Source organism: Ranitomeya variabilis, chromosome 8 (assembly GCF_051348905.1).
Source record: "Ranitomeya variabilis isolate aRanVar5 chromosome 8, aRanVar5.hap1, whole genome shotgun sequence".
Taxonomy (NCBI): Eukaryota; Metazoa; Chordata; class Amphibia; order Anura; family Dendrobatidae; genus Ranitomeya; species Ranitomeya variabilis.
The window spans coordinates 142,380,106-142,404,546 of record NC_135239.1 but is presented as its reverse complement, the minus strand read 5'-3'; the positions used below and the strand labels follow the sequence as shown (position 1 = coordinate 142,404,546).

Here is a 24,441-nt window from a genome sequence, read left to right as displayed (position 1 = left end):
ACCATGTCTTCCACATGGTCCAGTCTCACCAGCCAACAGTTTGGATCATTTTATCCTCACCCTGATCTTCCTTCCTCCCACCATTTTGAATCCCAGGAGACTAGTGATTCCACACTAAGACACTCTGAGGAGCTCTTTACAACATCATTTCTTGATTGTGACCCCTAATACTGCATGTTCCAAGAGGGACCGGAGAACATGCTGTTTAGTGATGCACAAGTCAGGAGGACCAGGGTGTGGCAGTGGAAGACAAGGTGGTGGATAACAAATTCACTGACTCAACCTGGGAATCTGGCATGCAGAGGGATGCCAGAAACATTGAGGGGGAGGCATCGGCATCACCAAAAAAGGCAGAAAGAGGTACTGGTGTGACCAGAGAGACAAGGCGGACACAGTATGAACACTTCTGAATTTCTATGTCAACGAGTAAGGTGTTCCCGAGTCTTGGACTTTTTAAAAATAGTTCTGAGTAGTGTTGAGCGATACCGTCCGATACTTGAAAGTATCGGTATCGGAAAGTATCGGCCGATACCGGCAAAGTATCGGATCTAATCCGATACCGATACCCGATACCAATACAAGTCAATGGGACTCAAGTATCGGACGGTATTCCTGATGGTTCCCAGGGTCTGAAGGAGAGGAAACTCTCCTTCAGGCCCTGGGAACCATATAAATGTGTAAAAGAAAGAATTAAAATAAAAAATATCGCTATACTCACCTGTCCGACGCAGCCGGGACTTCAGCGAGGGAACCGGCAGCGTTGTTTGTTTAAAATTCGCGCTATTACTTGGTTACGTGAATTCCCGGCTTGTGATTGGTCAGGTCGGCCATGTTGCCGGGACGCGGACCAATCACAGCAAGCCGTGACGAAATTACGTCACGGCTTGCTGTGATTGGTCCGCGTCCCGGCAATATGGCCGCCCTGACCAATCACAAGCCGTGACGTCACGGGAGGCTGGACACGCGCTCATTTTAAAATGGGCGCGTGTCCAGCCTCCCGTGACGTCACGGCTTGTGATTGGTTGCGCCGCGGTCAACCAATCACAAGCCGGGAGGCTGGACGCGCTCATTTTAAAATGGGCGCGTGTCCAGCCTCCCGTGACGTCACGGCTTGTGATTGGTCAGGGCGGCCATATTGCCGGGACGCGGACCAATCACAGCAAGCTGTGACGTAATTTCGTCACGGCTTGCTGTGATTGGTCCGCGTCCCGGCAACATGGCCGACCTGACCAATCACAAGCCGGGAATTCACGTAACCAAGTAATAGCGCGAATTTTAAACAAACAACGCTGCCGGTTCCCTCGCTGAAGTCCCGGCTGCGTCGGACAGGTGAGTATAGCGATATTTTTTATTTTAATTCTCTCTTTTACACATTTTAACATTAATGTTGTTGCGATACCCGATATCCGATACCACAAGAGTATCGGAATCCCGGTATCGGAATTCCGATACAGCAAGTATCGGCCGATACCCGATACTTGCAGCATCGGAATGCTCAACACTAGTTCTGAGACAAAAAAATGGTCTTTTGCAACCTGTGCCGTACCAAGATCAGTAGGGGCATGACCACTAAAAGCTAACCACCACCAGCATGATCTGGCATATGTCTTCTAAGCAACCGACTTGGAGGGCCAAATGTTTGGGTCCATGATTGGTGCCATCAGGTGACACAATCACTTCCTTCCTCTGTGTCAGCAGTTACCCAATCCCCCATAAAACTGACACAGATGCCTCCCGCCCTGCACCTATCCTTGCACATTATGACATACTGCCATCAGGCCCTACCAAGTCCTTGTCCCAGCACAGCATTCAGCTGTCCCTACCACAGGCCTTGGAACAAAAGAGAATGATAACATGATTAAGGGTGCTTGTTCACAAGAAACACGTTGATATCGCATTTTATTCTTTGTTGTTGCTGATGTTTTATCCTCCACTGAACATGATTTGAAGTGAATAAAGAAAGGCTTTTTTTCACTACCTCGTTGAGCTGGATTCCTCATCATTTCTTCGATTCCTCCACGCCCTGACACAACGGTTCCGTGCTCCGAGTTCCCAAGGATGCCGATTATGGTGAGCTGGACTTTGTTTTATAGAGCTTCTGGTTTACAGCCTATTACTAACGCACATACAGGCGGGCTGTCCAGTGCTACAAAATGCATGCTGTGTGAATAGAGGCCTACAGTTTACAGAGCCATCTTGGTCCGACTGCACCCTGCTAGCTAAAGTGCAAAAAAACCCACATATATATAAGTGCAAAAAAACCCACATATAAATGTATGTAAGGCATACCTCCCAACTTTTGAAGATGGGAAAGAGGGACAAAGTTTGCGGCGCGCAATGTGCGCCGCGGCAAATTTTAGGCCACGCCTCTGACCACACCCATTCATAATTAGTCACACTCATATCCACATCCCAACCACACCCATTTAGCACTGCTGATCACACTGTTTCATATACAATAATTATAAACAAAAAAAATATGGCCACACAGTGCTCCATACTGTATAATGGCCACACATGATGCTCTATACTGTATGATGACCACACATGATGCTCCATACTTTATAATGGCCACACATGATGCTCCATACTGTATAATGACCGCACATGATGCTCCATACTGTATGATGACCACACATGATGCTCCATACTGTATAATGGCCACACATGATGCTCCATACTGTATAATGACCGCACATGATGCTCCATACTGTATAATGACCACACATGATGCTCTATACTGTATAATGACTGCACATGATGCTCCATACTGTATAATGACCGCACATGATGCTCCATACTGTATAATGACTGCACATGATGCTCCATACTGTATAATGACTGCACATGATGCTCCATACTGTATATTGGCTGCACATGATGCTCCATACTGTACAGTATAATGGCCACACAGTGCTCCATACTGTATAATGACCACACATGATGCTCCATACTGTATAATGACCACACATGATGCTCCATACTGTATATTGACCGCACATGATGCTCCATACTGTATAATGGCCACACATGATGCTCCATACTGTATAATGAATGCACATGATGCTCCATACTGTATAATGACTGCACATGATGCTCCATACTGTATAATGGCCGCACATGATGCTCCATACTGTATAATGACTGCACATGATGCTCCATACTGTATAATGACTGTACATGATGCTCCATACTGTATACTCCATACACCTCGTACACATTTAGCTCTGCTCCATACACCTCATACACACACGGCTCCGCTCCATACACCTCATACACACACGGCTCCGCTCCGTACACCTCATACACACACAGCTCTGCTCCATACACCTCGTACACATTTAGCTCTGCTCCATACACCTCATACACACACGGCTCCGCTCCATACACCTCATACACACACGGCTCTGCTCCATACACCTCATACACATGGCTCTGCTCCGTACACCTCATACACACACGGCTCCGCTCCATACACCTCATACACACACGGCTCCGCTCCATACACCTCGCACACACGGCTCCGCTCCATACACCTCGCACACACACGGCTCCGCTCCATACACCTTGCACACACACGGCTCCACTCCATACACCTCGCACACACACGGCTCTGCTACATCCACATTGTACACCTCCTGACCCCACACAAGGCATTACTTACCTCATCCTGCAGCACGATGTGGCAAGTTGGCAACCAGCACAGCCGAGTCCTGCAATCCACGGAGGTCCCGATCATGTGACCCCTGACTCCTCCCCTCCTGTGACCTCATCACAGGTCCTGTGCACAGAAAGCAGGCAGCCATACGGAAGGGTAAGGGCCCGGGGCATGACTTAACAAGGGGGTATGTCGGCTGCTTCTGCTGTCTGCAGGAAGCAGAGCGTACCGTGCTGGACAGCGGGGCAAAGGCTCAAAACCGGGACAGTCCCGCACAATGAGGGACGGTTGGGAGCTATGATGTAAGGCAGTGTTCTCCAACTCCGGTCCTCAAGAGCCACCAACAGGTCATGTTTTCAGGATTTCCTTAGTATTGCGCAGGTCATTGAATGCTTGCCTGTCCAGGTGATGCAGTTATCACCTGAGCAATACTAGGGAAATCCTGAAAACATGACCTGTTGGTGGCTCTTGAGGACCGGACTTGGGGAACACTGATGTAAGGTATAAGTTTATATTGGGGCCTCAATACGTAAGCTGGCAACCTGCGTCATGGGTCCTTACATTTTGCCAGTCCTAACGCTAAACATTCAGTAAAAGCTCACAGACACAAAAAAAGAGGAATTAAAGATCCTCCAAAAAATTGAAAAAAATCACAGAGAAAAAAGCAGAGATGATTACCTGCTGAAGCCTCCAAACAAATGCACTATCAGGTTGCAGCGGACCCGATAAATGATGGCAAAAACACAGGTGGAAAAAATACCAATGAAATAACCACTTTCAATTCAGTGTTGGCTGTTTGGCAGTAGTGCACAAACAGGCAATACAGAGCACCTGGTTTACAGCCTATTACTAACGCACATACAGGCGGGATGCCCAGTGCTACAAAATGCATGCTATGTGAATAGATCATCGGTATTTTTTGCACCTGTGTTTTTGCCATCATTTATTGGCTCCTCTGCATCCTGATAGTGCATTTGTTTGGAGGCTTCAGCAGGTAATCATCTCTGCTTTTCACTGACATCACACTGGTTGAACATTGTGGAGGCTGACCCCGGCAAGGCATATGTGCTATTGATGCTGAGGTTTGCTGACCCTACTTCTATCAGGGTTTCCGCCACCTCATACATCAGTTCCTGCTCGCCCTCCTGTTCCTCCTCATCCTCCATCTCTGATGTGTTATCTCAGAGCACGTCGTCCACATCAGCCAGAAGCTGAAGTAGCAACAGGCTCAGCTGAAGCTGATTTGTCTAGGAGACAAATTGCACAACGCGGCAGAGTTACTTAAAGAAATAAAAGACCAGACAGTTCTGTGGCTTCGACTGCTGAACCTTAAACCAGGCATGATCGGGTATGATAATGGCCGTAACCTGGAAGTGGCTGTGAAGCTTGGCAAGCTCATACACGTACCATTCTTGGCACACGTGCTCAACTTGGTAGTTCAGTGCTTTCTTAAAACCTACCCAGATTTGCCTGAGTTTCTAGTCAAGCTACACCGCATCAGTGCCTCTTTCCGAAAGTCAGCTGCAGCTGCCACCGCTCTGGCAGTGCTACAGCAGTGCATGCAAATGCCAGCTCATGGACTACTGGCAAGGCTTTGTACACAGCAGATGCCACATGGATGGGTTAAGGGAGGGAATGAGGAGGAATAGGAGGAGGAGTTGATGGAAAGTTGACACCATGGTGGAGATAGGGAAATTTTGGCTGTAAGGAGCTTGACACATATGGCTAACTTTATGTACCATCGCCTTTTCTGTGACCCTCACATTATATCGATCTTGGCCAAAAAAGAGTACTGGTTGTTCACTCTGCTAGCCCCATGCTACAAGGTGAACTTTGCGTCTCTCCTTCCTGAGGTGGAGAGATCCTCTAAAATGTTGCTATACAAGAAGGCGATTATTGAAAATATGTTGAAAAAGTTCCCATCAGACAAAGTTAGCAGCTAGAGGGTAGATGCCTCCTTTTCCAACCAAGGAGGAGAGGCAATGGAGAAACACAGCAGAGGTAGGGATATACTGTCAAAGACCTGGGCCAATTTCATGACATCATCCCAGCATCCAGGGCCTGATGACCTGGTATTTTTGAAAAGGAGGGAAAAGTTTTTAAAGATGGTTAAGCAATACCTGGTCGACCAAACCAGCGTACTGTTCGACCTTCAACTATTGGGTCTCAAAGCTAGACACCTGGCAAGAGCTGTCCCTCTATGCCTTGGTGGTATTGAGCTGCCATGGCACTAGTGCCTTGCCTGAGCGAGTTTTTAGTGCCACCGGAGGGGGGTCATAACAGACAGGCACTTTCGCTTGGGAATCAGAGAATGCTGACAGGCTCACTCTGAAAAAAAAAATAGAAAAACCTGGATTAGTCCCCACTTTTCCACACCACCATATGACAGCAGCACATAGTGTTTTTAACCCTTTTACCCCCAAAAGGTGGTTTGCATGTTAATGACCAGGCCAATTTTTTCAATTCTGACCACTGTCACTTTATGAGGTAATACACTTTAACGGATCCCGCTGATTCTGAGATTATTTTTTCATGAGATATTGTTCTTCATTATAGTGGTAACATTTTTTCTATATGACTAGAGTTCATTTGTAGGGTTGAGCGAAACGGATCGGTCATTTTCATAAATCGGCGACTTTTAGGCAAAGTCGGGTTTCATGAAACCCGAACCGATCCTAGTGTGGGATCGGCCATGCGGTACACGATCAGAGCGCCAAAGTCGCGTTTCATATGACGCTGTCACCGCCGTTTTTCATCCAATGAAGGAGGACGCAGAGTGTGGGCAGCGTGATGACATAGGTCTCGGTCCCCACCATCTTAGAGAAGGGCATGGCAGTGATTGGCTTGCTGTCTGCGGCGTCACAGGGGCTATAAAGGGGCGTGCACGCCGACCGCCATCTTACTTCTGCCGATCTGAGCATAGGGAGAGGTGTTGCTGCAGTTAGTCAGAAGCAGGGACAGAGTTAGGGAGGAAATATAAACCCCCAAACCGCTTGTGCTGGAGCGATTTTCACTGTCCCACACCACCTTTTTGTGCAGGGACAGTGGAGGTCGTATTTTAGTGCAGCAGCTGCATAGCTGTTGTGCACGGTGCTGTGCAAACCAACTGCTTTTTTAAAAGCAAAATTCCTGTTGCTCCTTTCTGCACAGTTACCTATCTTGTTTATTTGTCCACATTTTTGTGTTCAGCAGTCCTTTTTATTGCTGCCATACTTGTCCTGAGCTCATTGTAGGGAGCTTGTTATTTTTATTTTTTTAATAATAATTCCAGCCACTTTCTGGCACGTTCATAGTGTTGTGTTATACCACTGGGCCAGAGTTGTGGTTCTTTGTCTCCCCCCCCAAGAAAGTGAGAATAAAATTTGCACACAGTGTATATTCTGCTGTACTGCTAGTGTGTCGTATATATCAGGCAGCCACTTTCTGCCACGTTCATAGTTTACTGTTATACCACTGGGCCAGAGTTGTGGTTCTGTGTCTCCCCCCAAAAAAAAGGGAGATTAAAATTCGCACACAGTGTATATTCTGCTGTACTGCTAGTGTGTCGTGTATATCAGGCAGCCACTTTCTGCCACATTCATAGTTTACTGTTATACCACTGGGCCAGAGTTGTGGTTCTGTGTCTCCCCCCCAAAAAAAGGGAGATTAAAATTTGCACACAGTGTATATTCTGCTGTACTGCTAGTGTGTCATATATATCAGGCAGCCACTTTCTGCCACATTCATAGTTTACTGTTATACCACTGGGCCAGAGTTGTGGTTCTGTGTCTCCCCCCCAAAAAAAGGGAGATTAAAATTCGCACACAGTGTATATTCTGCTGTACTGCTAGTGTGTCGTATATATCAGGCAGCCACTTTCTGGCACGTTCATAGTTTACTGTTATACCACTGGGCCAGAGTTGTGGTTCTGTGTCTCCCCCCCAAAAAAAGGGAGATTAAAATTCGCACACAGTGTATATTCTGCTGTACTGCTAGTGTGTCGTATATATCAGGCAGCCACTTTCTGGCATGCTCATAGTTTACTGTTATACCACAGGGCCAGAGGTGTGGTTCTGTGTCTCCCCCCAAAAAATGAGGAAGTCTGGTGGAAGAGGCCGAGGGCGGGGGTTGTCACCTGGTACTGATGGTGGTGCTGCATCTGGTGGTAGTGGCAAAAGCACAGTAGCACCTAAGGCTGGAGGTGTTGAGCCTGCGTCATCGTCTGGCTACACAAGGCCTCGAAGGCTCCCTTACCTGGGAGTAGGAAAACAGCTTTTAAAGCCGGAGCAGCAGGAAAAAGTTTTGGCTTTCCTTGCTGACTCAGCCTCTAGCTCTTTGGCCTCCTCTTCCCAAAGTTCAAAATGTCACAGCAGCCAGTCATCAGTGGATGCTCCCGGTCAGGAACAAGACGTTTCCTTGTGTCCTTCTCCCAAACCAAAAGTGAAGGATGCGTCAGGCGACACAACAGGTTGATGCTGTTCCATTGAGTCAGATCACTACATTGCCCTCGCAGTTTGCTGAGCCAGAATCTTACCCTGATGAGACTATGGTGCCCTGTCCCGAATGCTATAGCACCTTACACGGTGACACTGAGGAAGGTGCACATGACATTGAGGAGGAGGAGGTGATAGATGACCCAGTTGTTGACCCAGATTGGCAGCCATTGGGGGAAGAGGGTGGCTCTGCCAGTAGCTCAGAAGCAGAGGAGGGTTATCCACAGCAGCACCAATCTACATCGCAACAACTGTCATCTGGCAGGCCCGTATCAGGCAAAAAACGTTTGACAAAACCAGTTTTAGGACAGCGTGGCCATCCTGTGAAAGTTGCACAGCGTGCAATGCCTGAAATGGAATTCCATAGTAGGAAGAGTGCAGTGTGGCATTTTTTTGACCAAGATCCCAATGATCAGTCAAAAGTGATCTGTAAAAAATGCTCAAAGACCTTTAGCAGAGGGAAGATTCTTAACAATTTAAATACAACGTGCATGCGTAGACATTTAAACAGCATGCACTTGCAAGCCTGGACTAACTACCTAACGTCCCGTACCGTTGGTGCACCAGGTCTGAATGAAGGTAGTCAGCACCGCAACATTGCTTCCCTCACTGTAAGCCCACCGGTTAGGACACCAGCAGCAAATGTGGAGGGATCGTCGCTAGGCCAAAGCAGTCAGGGAGTCAGAAGGTTATTGGTAGGAAGCACTGTATGTAGGTCAACATCACCAACTCACTCTCAATCTGCCATGTCCACAACCACCACCACCGCTAGTTCCACCATAGGCAGCTCTCCAGTCCAGCTCACCCTAGAAGAGACTCTTGTTAGGAAACGAAAGTACTCATCCTGTCATCCGCGTACACAGGGTTTGAACGCCCACATTGCCAGACTTATCTCGTTAGAGATGATGCCCTACCGGTTGGTTGAAAGCGAAACTTTCAAAGCCCTGATGGCCTATGCAGTACCACGCTATGACCTACCCAGTCGCCACTTCTTTGCGAGAAAAGCCATCCCAGCCCTCCACCAGCATGTCAAAGACCGCATTGTCCATGCACTGAGGCAGTCTGTCAGTAGGAAGATGCACCTCACAACAGATGCATGGACCAGTAGGCATGTCCAGGGACGTTACGTGTCCATCACATAGTTACATAGTTATTACATAGTTATTAAGGTTGAAGGAAGACTGTAAGTCCATCTAGTTCAACCCATAGCCTAACCTAACATGCCCTAACATGTTGATCCAGAGGAAGGCAAAAAAAACCCATGTGGCAAAGAGTAACTCCACCATGGGGAAAAAAATTCCTTCCCGACTCCACATACGGCAATCAGACTAGTTCCCTGGATCAACGCCTTATCAAGGAATCTAGTGTATATACCCTGTAACATTATACTTTTCCAGAAAGGCATCCAGTCCCCTCTTAAATTTAATTAATGAATCACTCATTACAACATCATACGGCAGAGAGTTCCATAGTCTCACTGCTCTTACAGTAAAGAATCCGCGTCTGTTATTATGCTTAAACCTTTTTTCCTCCAGACGTAGAGGATGCCCCCTTGTCCCTGTCTCAGGTCTATGATTAAAAAGATCATCAGAAAGGTCTCTGTACTGTCCCCTCATATATTTATACATTAAAATAAGATCACCCCTTAGTCTTCGTTTTTCCAAACTAAATAGCCCCAAGTGTAATAACCTATCTTGGTATTGCAGACCCCCCGGTCCTCTAATAACCTTGGTCGCTCTTCTCTGCACCCGCTCCAGTTCAGCTATGTCTTTCTTATACACCGGAGACCAGAACTGTGCACAGTATTCTAAGTGTGGTCGAACTAGTGACTTGTATAGAGGTAAAATTATGTTCTCCTCATGAGCATCTATGCCTCTTTTAATACATCCCATTATTTTATTTGCCTTTGTAGCAGCTGCCTGACACTGGCCACTGAATATGAGTTTGTCATCCACCCATACACCCAGGTCTTTTTCATTGACGGTTTTGCCCAGAGTTTTAGAATTAAGCACATAGTTATACATCTTATTACTTCTACCCAAGTGCATGACCTTACATTTATCCCCATTAAAGCTCATTTGCCATTTATCAGCCCAAGCTTCTAGTTTACATAAATCATCCTGTAATATAAAATTGTCCTCCCCTGTATTGATTACCCTGCAGAGTTTAGTGTCATCTGCAAATATTGAAATTCTACTCTGAATGCCCCCTACAAGGTCATTAATAAATATGTTAAAAAGAAGAGGGCCCAATACTGACCCCTGTGGTACCCCACTGCTAACCGCGACCCAGTCCGAGTGTGCTCCATTAATAACCACTCTTTGTTTCCTATCCCTGAGCCAGCTCTCAACCCACTTACACATATTTTCCCCTATCCCCATTACTCTCATTTTATGTAACAACCTTTTGTGTGGCACCATATCAAAAGCTTTGGAAAAGTCCATATACACTACGTCCACTGGGTTCCCTTGGTCCAGTCCGGAACTTACCTCTTCATAGAAGCTGATCAAATTAGTCTGACATGAACGGTCCCTAGTAAACCAGTGCTGATACTGGGTCATGAGGTTATTTCTCTTCAGATACTCCAGCATAGCATCCCTTAGAATGCCCTCCAGGATTTTACCCACAGTAGAGGTTAAGCTTACTGGCCTATAATTACCAAGTTCAGTTTTTGCCCCTTTTTTGAATATTGGCACCACATTTGCTATACGCCAGTCCTGTGGTACAGACCCTGTTATTATGGAGTCTTTAAAGATTAAAAATAATGGTCTATCAATGACTGTACTTAGTTCCTGCAGTACTCGGGGGTGTATCCCATCCGGGCCCGGAGATTTGTCAATTTTAGTGATTTTTAGACGCCGCCGTACTTCCTGCTGGGTTAAGCAGGTAACATTTAATGGGGAATTTTTATCACCAGTCATTTTGTCTGCCATGGGATTTTCTTTTGTAAATACTGATGAAAAAAAGTCATTTAGCATATTGGCTTTTTCCTCATCCTCATCCACCATTTCACCCAGACTATTTTTAAGGGGGCCAACACTGTCATTTTTTAGTTTCTTACTATTTATATAGTTAAAGAATATTTTGGGATTATTTTTACTCTCTCTGGCAATGAGTCTCTCTTTCTCAATCTTTGCTGCCTTGATTTGCTTTTTACAGAATTTATTTAATTTTCTGTATTTATTTAATGCCTCCTCACTACCTACTTCCTTTTAATTCTCTAAATGCTTTCTTTTTGTCCCTTATTGCGCCCCTTACAGCTCTATTTAGCCATATTGGTTTCCTCCTATTTCTAGTATGTTTATTCCCATACGGTATATACTGTGCACAGGTCCTATCCAGGATGCTAATAAACGTCTCCCATTTTCTTTGTGTACTTTTATGTCTCAGGATATCGTCCCAGTTAATTGCACCAAGATCCTCTCTCATCCGTTGGAAATTTGCCCTCCTGAAGTTTAGTGTCCTTGTCACCCCCCTACTACCCATCTTATTAAAGGTTACATGAAAACTTATTATTTTGTGATCACTATTGCCCAAGTGACCCCCAACCCTTATATTTGATATCACGGCGCACTGGGTTAATGTCATGGATGCAGGGTCCACAGGGGACAGCAATAGTGGGACAGTTCTGCCTAGCCCACGATCTAGGAAACAGTTGGCTGTAGACGTTCGCCACCCCACCTCCTCCTCCTCCAGAAGCGAAAGCTCATCCACAGAGCGCTGTCGCACGACCACTCCATCCGCAGCTGCCAGTGTTGCACACGAGGTGTCCCATTACGGAACAGCTAGTGGGAAGCATCAGCAGGCCGTGTTTGAAATGAAGTGTTTGGGCGACAACAGACACACCGCGGAAGTTCTGGCCGAGTTCTTGCAGCAAGAAACTCAGTCATGGCTGGGCAGTGTACATCTTGAGGCAGGCAAGGTAGTCAGTGATAATGGAAGGAATTTTATGGCTGCCATAGCCCTTTCACAACTCAAACACATACCTTGCCTGGCTCACACTTTGAACCTGGTGGTGCAGTGCTTTGTTAAAAATTATCCGGAGTTACCAGCCCTGCTCCTGAAGGTGTGAAGACTTTGCTCGCACATCCGCCGGTCACCCGTACACTACAGCCGTATGCTGAACCATCAGCGATCGCTCAATCTTCCACAGCACCGCCTAATTATTGACGTTGCAACAAGGTGCAACTCCACACTGCACATGGTTCAGAGGCTGTGTGAACAGAGGCGTGCTGTCATGTATTTGTGGGAGGATACGCATACACGGGCAGGCAGTTGGGTGGCAGACATGGAGTTGTCTGGTGTGCAGTGGTCCAAGCTACAAGACCTCTGTCAAGTCCTTCAGTGTTTCGAGGAATGCACACGGCTGGCAAGTGCAGACGACGCCATCATAAGCATGAGCATCCCACTTATGCGTCTGCTGATGCAAAGTTTGACGCACATCAAGGAGCTGGCGTCTGCAGCCGAGGAGGAGGGAATCCTTGATGACAGTCAGCCATTGTCTGGTCAGGGAACTGACCAGGACGAGGTGGCGGTCGAAGAGAATGAGTAGGAGGATGATGGGGATGACTATGTATGGGAGGAGGATGCTTCTCAGGGGCCACTTGAAACTGGTGGCGTTGCAAGGTCAGGTACAGGTTTCTTGCGGGACACTTGTGATGTGGATTTCCAAGAAAGTGCTCCTCAACCCAGCAGGACCAGTGAATTGACACCAGGAACATTGGCCCACATGGCTGAGTATGCCTTGCGTATTCTAAAAAGGGACCCCCGCATTGTCAAAATGATGACCGATGACGATTACTGGTTGGCCTGCCTCCTGGATCCACGCTATAAAGGGAAAATGCAAAACATCATGCCACATGAGAACCTTGAGCAAATATTGGCTACCAAACAAGCAACTCTTGTAGACCGTTTGGTTCAGGCATTCCCAGCACACAGAGGCGGTGATGGTCCTCACACTTCCCGTAGGGGGCAACATGACAGAGGTGCTAGAGGTGCCGAAATCAGAAGTGGCTTGGACAGAGGGGTTTTCTGACAAGGTTGTGGAGTGATTTTTCAATGACCGCTGACACAACAGGGACTGCTGCATCTATTCAAAGTGACAGGAGACAGCATTTGTCCAGTATGGTTACAAACTATTTTTCATCCCTTATCGATGTTCTCCCTCACATGTCATTCCCCTTTGATTACTGGGCATCTAAACTAGACACCTGGCCCGAATTGGCAGAATATGCATTACAGGAGCTCGCTTGCCCTGCTGCCAGTGTGCTTTCAGAAAGAGTCTTCAGTGCTGCTGGTTCAATACTGACTGAAAAAAGGACACGTCTGGCTACCCAAAATGTAGATGATCTAACCTTCATTAAAATGAACCAATCATGGATTGCCAATTCTTTTGCCCCACCTTCCCCTGCTGACACGTAGCTTGGGTGATAAATGACTCGCTTTTGCCCTCCTCTTACTGACTTTGCCAATTTTTCCATTTGCAGCTGCTGAATGTCCACCATAGGCCATTTTTATACCTCCCTAAATGGGCTGACTCCCCCCCCACAGGACCGTGGTCACCACTTGGCGCAAGCACCCGTGCAAGTGCCGTTTGCCTGGACAGGTGGTGCGCTGTTGTGAAGTCTGTTTTCAGGCTCCCTCTTGTGGTCACAGGTGGTATTGTGTGACTTTTGTTTTGGGCTCCCCCTGGTGGCTTTGTTTGTTATCCTGCGGGTCTGTGGCTGATCAGCTGCCTCGTTATTCACTTGGGAGTTTCCTATTTAGCTCTGTTCCACTTCCACTTGTTGCCGGCTGTCAATGTACTCAGTGCTATTCTGATTACCCCTGATTATCTTCAGTTTCAGTCTCTTCAGGAGAAGCTAAGTTCTGTTTAATTATTTTTTGCTCATCAGTCTGCAATATGATTTCTGTGTATGATGAGTTTAGTCCAGCTTGCTAATATGTGATTTCTTCTGCTGGTTTAGGGTTGAGCGACCTTTACTTTTATAGGATCAGGTCGGGTTTCACGAAACCCGACTTTTTCAAAAGTTGGGTCGAGTGAAATCGGCCGATCCTATAAATAAGTCGGGGTCGGGGTCGGTCGAAACTCGAAACCCAATGCAGTGCATTGGGTTTCCAATGGTTCCCAGGGTCTGAAGGAGCGGAAACTCTCCTTCAGGCCCTGGGATCCATATTTAAGTGTAAAATAAAGAATTAAAATAAAAAATATCGCTATACTTACACTCTGACGGGCCCTGGTACTAACCGGGAACCTTCCTTCCTTAGAATCAGCCTTCCATGACCTTGCGGTGACGTCACGGTGACGTCGCGGCTTGTGATTGGTCCGAGGCCGCCCATGTGACCGCTCGCGCGAGCGGTCACATGGGTGGCCGCGGACCAATCACAAGCCGCGACATCACCGTGACGTCACCGAAGGTCCTTGAAGGGCTGATTCTTAGGAAGGAAGGCTGCCGGAAAGAAGCAGGGCATGTCCGAGGGTGAGTATATACCTAATAGGAATATACTCACCCTCGGCTTCTTTCCGGCAGCCTTCCTTCCTAAGAATCAGCCCTTCCAGGACCTTCGGTGACGTCACCGAAGGTCCTGGAAGGGCTGATTCTTAGGAAGGAAGGCTGCCGGAAAGAAGCCGAGGGTGAGTATATTCCTATTAGGTATATACTCACCCTCGGACATGCCCTGCTTCTTTCCGGCAGCTTTCCTTCCTAAGAATCAGCCCTTCTAGGACCTTCTGTGAGTCACGGTGACGTCGCGGCTTGTGATTGGTCGCGCGAGCGGTCACATGGGTGGGTGAGAGTTTTTCCCTCTCAGTGACCCTCTCAAACACCGTCAGGAAGGCCTCAACATCATCCCCGGGAGTCATTTTCTGTAATGCACGTCTTACCGTCTTCCGGACGTGGGTGTCATCAGCCAAACCTGGGGTTGGGGCGCTCGTCTTGCCCTGGATGGCGGTTGCCAGAAGCTGCATCTGCTGCCGTTGCTCCTGCTGGCTCTGCCGTTGCTCCTGCTGGCTCTGTTGTATCTGCTGCATCAACAGCCTGTTGGTCTCCTGCTGCTGTGACTGCAACAGCCTGTTGGTCTCTTGCTGCTGTGACTGCAACTGGACCAAGTGTTTCAGCAGGTCCTCCATTTTCCCCGGCAATGCTTGCTGGCTTACAGCCGACTTGACCCAGGACATTCAAAAATAGACTTACGTCTCCACTGGGAACGCTGCCCGCATTCTCCACCAATTGTAGGGATTCACTCACTCAGGTGCGACGGCTGACACTTAGGAGGCAGGTTCCAACAAAAGTTCAGAGGTTTATTGCTTCATAAACCAGTTAGCATAAACATAAAAACAAATAGCCTTTAACTCAGGCAAAAGGAAAAACAACTGTCCATTCCTTCAGGCTCAGACCTGGAGCCTTAACACCCACTGGAGGCTAGCACCTCCACACATATCCACTGTGTTAAGCATTAGCCTGTCTTATATAGAGCTAACCACACCCAGTAACCCATCACATGACTAGCCATGTGGTCTGACATCACCACAGGTCCTGAAATACATATATATACATGGTTATGTGCAACAAAGAAATACTCCGGGCTACATTACAGCAACAAGCCACCTATGCGACACATATCTCCCGTCAACTACACACCCTTTAGCCATGCTACAATACACATATACATATATATATCCGAGCATGTGACCCTCGATCTCCAACGGGAGATCTTGCCCTGGGCATGCTCAGAAGGGGAAAAGCAGGACTTAGTCCCAAAAGCGTCTGCTCGCCGCTGCCCAGCACTGGCTTCCATGGCAGAAGCTGGAAAAGCAGCAGTAACCCTTTGCACGGAGTGAGACTGAGCAAGACGCTGGGACCGACGTCTCCGCCGAGCAGGCTCCACTGCGGCTGGTGCAGAATGAGAGACCGCAGCAGACATGGTTCGAGATTCCCCCTGCACAACTCCTAACACATATCTATATATATAATTGTCTAAGGGTTTTTCTGTCTGTCTGTCTGTCCTGGAAATCCCGCGTCTCTGATTGGTCGAGGCCGCCAGGTCTCGACCAATCAGCGGCGGGCACAGCATGGCGATGATGATGTCATAATGAAAATCCCACGTCTCTGATTGGTCGAGGCCGCCAGGCCTCGACCAATCAGCGACGGGCTCAGTATCGACGTAGATGTCATAATGGTTGCCATGGCGATGATGATGTCATAAAGGTTGCCTCGACCAATCAGCGACGGGCACAGTCTGCTGCGAATTCTGAAATCATCATTGTAAATATACTACGGGGACATGCATATTCTAGAATACCCGATGCGTTAGAATCGGGCCACAGTCTAGTATATATATATGGCCTGGCGGCCTCGACCAATCAGCGACGGGCACAGTATCGACGTAGATGTCATAATGGTTGCCATGGCGACAATGATGTCATAAAGGTTGCCTCGACCAATCAGCGACGGGCACAGTATCGACGTAGATGTCATAATGGTTGCCATGGCGACAATGATGTCATAAAGGTTGCCTCGACCAATCAGCGACGGGCACAGTCTGCCGCGAATCACATACTACGGGGACATGCATATTCTAGAATACCCGATGCTTTAGAATCGGGCCCCAGTCTAGTATATATATATATATATATATATATATATATATATATATACAGGGGTTGAACAAAATAATGGAAACACCTAACATTTTGGCATCATAATCTTCGAACATGTGATAAACATGCAAACCGTGACATATGATAATGTTTTGTAGTTGATTATTTGTGTTATGTGATATGTGTATGTACATTAACTGTTTGTTTAGCATAATTGTAAGAACATTGATGAGAACCTGATACCAATGGCAGACCTCTCGGATTTTCAAAGAGGCCAAATTGTTGGTGCTCGTATGGCAGGCGCTAGTGTAACAGAAAGTGCCCGAATGCTTGACGTGTCAAAAGGTACTGTCTCCAAAGTAATGACTGCGTTTGAAAGAGAAGGAAAAACGTCTGCAGCAAAGCACAGGTCTGGCCGAAAGTCAAAGTTGACTGAGAGAGACCGTCGGACTCTAAAGCGAATTGTGAGAGAGACCACAGCTCCGAAAATCACTGCTGAGCTCAATGAACACCTACAGAACCCAGTCTCCACGAAAACCGTTCGTCGAGAGCTGCACAAATCTGGATTCCACGGAAGAACTGCAATTAGAAAACCGCTGCTCTCAATGACAAATGTTTCCAAGCGTTTAGAGTGGTGTAGAAACCTCCAGAATTGGTCCCTCGAGCAGTGGAAACATGTGATGTTCTCAGACGAATCATCGTTTACCCTATTTCCGACCTCCGGCCAAGTGTACGTTTGGAGACAGCCGAAAGAAGCATTCCATCCAGACTGCCTTCTCCCAACCGTAAAACATGGTGGAGGTTCTGTGATGATCTGGGGTGCTATTTCGTGGAGATCCGCCGGCCCAATGATATCCCTTCATGGAAGAATTAACAGCTGAAATTATTTAGGCATTTTGGGCAACCAAGTGCATCCAATGGTTCAAGCACTGTTCCCGGAGGGGAACGCCATCTTTCAGGATGACAATGCACCAATTCATACAGCTAGAATCGTTAAAGCATGGCACGAGGAACATTCTAATGAAGTTGAGCATCTCATCTGGCCCCCACAATCCCCAGACCTCAACATTATTGAGCATTTATGGTCAATATTAGAGATTCAAGTTAGACGCCGATTTCCGCCGCCATCGTCGCTCAAAGAACTGGAGGGTGTTTTAACTGCAGAATGGGCTAAAATTCCTTTGGAAACAATTCACACCTTGTATGAATCCATACCTCGAAGAATTGAGGCTGTAATAGCCGCAAAAGGTGGACCTACACCATATTAAACTAACTTTTGTTGATGTTTCTAGGTGTTTCCATTATTTTGTCCAACCCCTGTAAATATATATATTTTTTTCAATAAACTTTTAAAGCTTCTACTGTATCATAGATCTCTTCTTATTTGTCTAGGATATGTTTTCTCACAGATGTATTTGGTTCATATTTGTTTTCTGAAGTGCTATGGATTACAATGGGACAAATTTTGATTATTGATACAGTAGGTCTTGTGAAAAAACTATTTTAAAAAAAATATCTACTAACCTGTGGTATATCAGCTGGTATTTCAGTCAGATTCTTCTTGGCACAGGTCACAAAAGTTTTGATATTGTCACAAATACACACCTGAGGACATGGATCCGAAAAAACTACACATGTCAAAGACAATGCTAGAAAACAATGCTGGAGCAGCATTTTCATTATACCTAGGAAATAAAATGACAATTAATTAAAAAGTAACTGATATAATTTTACAACTAAAATTATACCTTTTCATAATATCTGTAATATCTGTGGAAAGCATCTATATCACTTTAACAGGAATTGTTAAAGGAGTATTAAAGGAGTACATGTGCTGTAATTCATCTGATATTAAAGGGAACCTGTCACCTGAATTTGGCTAGTCCTTTTTTGGGTCATATGGGCGGTGTTTTCGGGTCTTTTATTAACCCCTTTTTTTCCCGCTGGCCACACGCTGGTCGCGAAATTGACTTGATGTTGATTCGCTTTCCTCCCTAGTTAACGCGTGCGCAAAGCAATCTTGCCTTGCGCACATGCAGTATGCTTTGCCCAACTGCGGGAAAAGCCAAAAACCATTAGTGTGCATGCGCCAGCGCACTATGTCCCGGAAGTATTTCGCTGTGTTCTGGGACATAGTGCGCCGGCGCATGCGCACTAATGGTTTTCGGCTTTGCCCGCAGTTGGGCAAAGCATACTGTGCGTGCGCAAGGCAAGATTGCTTTGCGCACACGTTAACTAGGGAGGAAAGCGAATCAACGTCAAGTCAATTTCGCGACCAGCGTGCGGCCAGCGGGAAAAAAGGGGTTAATAAAAGACCCGAAAACACCGCCCATATGACCCAAAAAAGGACCCGCCAAATTCAGGTGACAGGTTCCCTTTAAAGGGAACCTGTCACTAGAGTCATACTGTCTGAACCACGGGCCTGGTTGTGACACAATGCTGGGCTTGTGATGCTATCAGATGGCATTCTTATCAGCCTCCTGATAAACTTCAACTTGGGGAAACACGTTGAGGCAATGACAAAAAGACTACAGTGATAAATGCCAAATACAAAAAGTGAAACTCGTATTATATAGAGTCATTAAAAACAGGGTGATCTATTTCAAATGCTTATTTCTGCTAATGTTGATGATTATGGCTTACTGCTAATGAAAACCCAAAAGTCATTATCTCAGTAAATTAGGATAATTAACAAAAAAAACCTGCAAAGGCTTTCTAAGCATCTAAAAAGGTTCCTTAGTCTGTTTCAGTAGGCTCCACAATCATAGGGAAGACTGATGATTTGACAGATGCCCAGAAGGCAGTCACTGACACACTCCGCAAGGAGGGTAAGCCACAAAATGTCATTGCTGAAGAAGCTGGCTGTTCATAGAGTGCTGTATCCAAGAATATTAATGGAAAGTTGAGTGGAAGGAAAAAGTGTGGTAGAAAAAAGGTGCACAAGCAACCGGGATAACCGCAGCCTTCAAAGGATTGTCAAAAAAGACCAATCAAAAATTTGGGGGAGATTCACAAGGAGTGGATTGCTGCTGGAGTCATTGCTTGAAGAGCCACCACATACAGACATATCCAGGACATGGGCTACAAGTGTCGCTTTCCTTGTGTCCAGGCACTCATGACCAATAGACAACTCCAGAAGCGTCTTACCTGGGCCAAGGAGAAAAAGAACTGGACAGTTGCTCAGTGGTCCAAGGTGTTGTTTGCAGATGAAAGTAAATTTTGCATTAAATTGGGAAATCAAGGTCCCAGAGTCTGGCGGAAGAGCACACATTCCAAGCTGCTTGAGGTCTAGTGTGAATTTTCCACAATCAGTCATGGTTTGGGGAGCCAAGTCATCTGATGTTGTGTTTTATCAAGACCAAAATCAGCGCAGCCATCTACCAGAAAATATTAGAGCACTTCATGCTTCCCTCAGCTGACAAGCTTTTAGGAGATGGAAATTTAATTCTCCAGCAGGACTTGGCACCTGTCCACACTGCTAAAGAACTAATAACTGGTTTAAAAACAACAGTATCACTGTGCTTGATTGGCCAGAAAAATTGCCTGACCTTACCCCATAGAGAATCTATGGGGTATTGTCGAGAGGAAGATGAGAGACACCAGACCCAACAATGCAGATAAGCTGAAGGCTGCTATGAAAGAAACCTGGGCCTCCATAACACCTCAGCAGTGCCACAAGCTGATCGCCTCTATGCCACACGGCATTGATGCAGTAATTGATGCAAAAGGAGCCCCAACCAAGTATTGAGTGCATTTACTGATCATACATTCCAGTAGGCCAACATTTCGGATTTTAAAATCATTTTTCAAGCTGATGTTATAAAGTATTTTAATTCACTGAGATAATGACTTTTGGGTTTTCATTGACTGTAAGCCATAATCATCAACATTAGCAGAAATAAACACTTGAAATAGATCACTCTGTTTGTAATTACTCTATATAATATATGACCATCACTTTTTGCATTGAAGAACTGAAATAAATTAACTTTTTGATGATATTCTAATTTTGTGAGAAGCACCTTTGTTTTTTTAAGCCCCTTTTGCCTATACTATATTTATTTGGTCCTCATTCACCACTTTCCCCTAGGATAAAGTGTCCTATGGTTTCTTAGAGGTAGCCGTCGAGGAACTGGGGCGCCACTGTCGCCATCTTTAGGGTGCCAACCTCCACGGGCAAGCAGTTGTATATCATTTAGGGCTTTCTGATTAGAGTTAATTAGTGCCCCTTGGTTATCAGCCTGGTATTATATCTAGGCACATTTTTAACAAATTATTGTGCTTGTTTGCATCTTGGGCTATTTTGCTGTTCATCTGCTTGTCTGTGTTTTTTGGCTATTGTGTTTTAGGTACCGGTATTTTTTTAAGGCAGATGGAATAAAACTGTTTTTAAATTAGATTTATTCTATGTTACATGTACCTGTCACTAGAGTTATGGCAGTATGGCCTGAATCCACGGGCAGCATGAATCAGTGCCTAGCTGCATTATTGTAGCCAGGTATCTTTTACTCTGAAATACCACATATTTAGAAAAAGCTGGCCAGGGACTATAAGGAGAGATCTGTCAATCAACTGGAGCAGGGTGGGAAGAAGCTGGCCAGGGCTGTGTTGTCTTATTTAGGTCTCTCTATACAGGCACTGCCAACTTTTCAATCTAAGTTTTCTCTAAAACGTCACAGCATTTCACAGTAAAACACACACCTAGATGTGTTTATGCAGCCATACTCTGATTCATGTTGTCTACAGTTTGGGTAGAATGAATCTAGTGACAGGTTCCCTTTAATCAGGTACAACATAAACTTGATGGAATGCTGGGAGCAAGCCACTGGAAGGCTGAGTATAATTTTGTTCTAAACATTAGTAAAACAACAAGGGGCATAACAGGGAGGGCTAGTAGAGGGACATGTGGTGAACCAGGTTGTGTGCATTTCTGCTGGAAAGCAGCACAATTCAGCTTATTTGGATTCAACTTTGCTCTCAAGGAAGGAAACTATGGGCCCTATGAAGGAGATGAAGAAGACGAGGTAAAGCAAAAAAATAGTCCTCTAAAGATTGCAAAAGTCTTCCCAGCTTCCAAAAATATGCAAGATGGCGTCAGCATAAGTGATTACAAGAGTGTTTCCTCTGTGATTGAGGCCTCCAAAAGCCATTCATCTATGATAGGGGATAGCTTTTCTTCTTTTGACCTTTTACTTAATAGAAGTTTCACTGAATCGGCACCCTCTGACTTCCTGTCGCCTGCACCACAACAGGACATAATTGATCTAATATTACCGAGCCTTTCCTAGACTTTACACCAGATCCTAATCTATCATCGAATAACTCTATTACAGAGGACGTAGTGAGAATACGCCTTACACAGCTGAACGTCTCAATACAAAGAGACCTACACCATGCCTTTACCAATTTTTAGAGGAAAGTTAACTATCTGTGAGAACAGACTTATAACGTTCCTGTCTTGGATCTGTGTTTTGCTTCCCTCACCCTGGTTTGGTAGACTTTCTTGTGCGCCACATCGGGCTTTGCAAGTGCACTGGCATGCTCCCATGTGTTTATTTTCTAGGCCTATGTGAGGCCTCACAAGACACGCACCTGGTATTGGTATTAGACTAAAAGACATACTGTCCTAGAAAGTCCTGTCTATGCACAGTTCTTGTCTATTCTCCAAGATACCCATGGTTTCCAGTCCCCGAGTTACATGTCTGCTGCTTTCAGTACCACTGCTAAATGGCTAGACTCTCCTGGATGTCTCCTGTGTGCCTGTGGCTTCCATGGTTTTCAGACTTTCTTGTTACTTCGGCGTTCTGTCTGTTACCTGTTCCTGGTCTTATAGGACCTATGTTGTGTGTTCGCTGGTTTCCAGTATGACTCCTAATTCTCTGCGGCTTCCATGTTATTTAGACTTTCTTGTTACTCCAGAGTTTTGTTTGCTTCTTGTCTGCGGTTTCTATGCCACTTCCTGTCATCCTGTACCTCTCTGTCTGCCTACTGTCTTGAGTGACTCTGCAATCTGCCAGCGATCTTCATTAAGTCTGCAATCAGCCCATAGTCTTCAGTAACTCTGGAATTTCCCAGTGGTCTTCACTAAGGGTACCGTCTCACAGTGGCACTTTTGTCGCTACGACGGTACGATCCGTGACGTTCCAGCGATATCCATACGATATCGCTGTGTCTGACACGCAGCAGCGATCAGGGACCCTGCTGAGAATCGTACATCGTAGCAGATCGTTTGGTACTTTCTTTCGTCGCTGGATCTCCCGCTGTCATCGTTGGATCGGTGTGTGTGACACCGATCCAACGATGCATTCGCTTGTAACCAGGGTAAACATCGGGTTACTAAGCGCAGGGCCGCGCTTAGTAACGCGATGTTTACCCTGGTTACTGTCGTAAATGTAAAAACAAACAGTACATACTCACATTCCGGTGTCCGTCAGGTCCCTTGCCGTCTGCTTCCCGCACTGACTGACTCCCGGCCGTAAAGTGAAAGCAGAGCACAGCGGTGATGTCACCGCTGTGATCTGCTTTCACTTTACGGCCGGGAGTCAGTCAGTGCGGGAAGCAGACGGCAAGGGACCTGACGGACACCGGAATGTGAGTATGTACTGTTTTTTTTTTTTTACATTTACGACGGTAAACAGGGTAAACATCGGGTTACTAAGCGCGGCCCTGCGCTTAGTAACCCGATGTTTACCCCGGTTACCCGGGGACCTCGGCATCGTTGGTCGCTGGAGAGCTGTCTGTGTGACAGCTCCCCAGCGACCACACAACCACTTACCAACGATCACGGCCAGGTCGTATCGCTGGTCGTGATCGTTGGTAAATCGTTTTGTGAGACGGTACCCTAAGTCTGAAATCTGCCCACAGTCTTCAGCAACTTTGCAATCTGCCAATAATCTTCAGTAACTATGCAATATGTGTGACGATGGTGGGTGTGGACCCACTGCACCACTGGTTTGGCTTACCTTGGAGCGGTGTAACTAAGTGACTACTCGATCTTCACTAGAGCCTCTGATGGTGAAAAGGGCTTGGGCTGTTAGAGTAGTAACTAGGTGCCACTCTAGGGCAGTGCTCAGACTTGCAACAACTCACCTGTGGGTCAAAGCAGAAATATGAGAATCAGAGGGTGAAGACTGAGATGTGGTCAGGTCACACAGTGTAAGGATGGGGCTGGCAGCACAGGTTCAAAATACAAAGCAGTATGTACATATTGATTCTATTAGAAAACAATACTGCGAGAAGTCAACACGTCCAGCAAATCCAATATCTAAACAATTTTTATACCCCAGAGGGAAAATAATATTATATCACAGGTCAATCTCTCAGTGAGGGGCTTCACAAATAAGTACAATGAATCAGAAAATATAAAAATGATAAAGTGTAAATGCTTAATTCTAATTCAGTGGAACATAATACCAAAAATGGAGAGTATGTATTAACTCACAGACCAATGTCTCAGTAAGGGACTCCACGGATAAGTATAGTAATGGAAATAAATATAATTAAGCGCAAAATACTTATTTCTAAATGGTTGCTATACAGACCACAGGAATAGATATGTTATGTTTAATACAACTATACAGACTATATGAATGGCTATAATGTGAAGTATAAAACCACTCTCAAGTATGCAAAAGTGACCAAATATGCATAATTGACCGAATGTTCATGGGTCCTAATGAACGCTGAAATGTAAACAATGTAGAATACAAATG

General features: G+C 46.0%; 1 protein-coding gene across 1 annotated transcript in view; it reads right to left on the bottom strand.

Annotated features, from left to right (window-relative positions):
- Positions 1-23,818, bottom strand: part of CHADL (chondroadherin like) — a 303,864-nt gene extending 280,046 nt beyond the window's left edge. Inside the window, exons 1-2 of the mRNA XM_077277509.1 lie at positions 23,692-23,818; positions 18,254-18,414 (exon numbers count right to left, since the gene is read on the bottom strand). Coding sequence (XP_077133624.1) covers positions 18,254-18,409 — 156 coding nt within the window. The 5' untranslated portion in view covers positions 18,410-18,414; positions 23,692-23,818. The remainder of the gene's footprint in view (positions 1-18,253; positions 18,415-23,691) is intronic.
- Between the last annotated feature and the right edge of the window lie 623 nt (positions 23,819-24,441).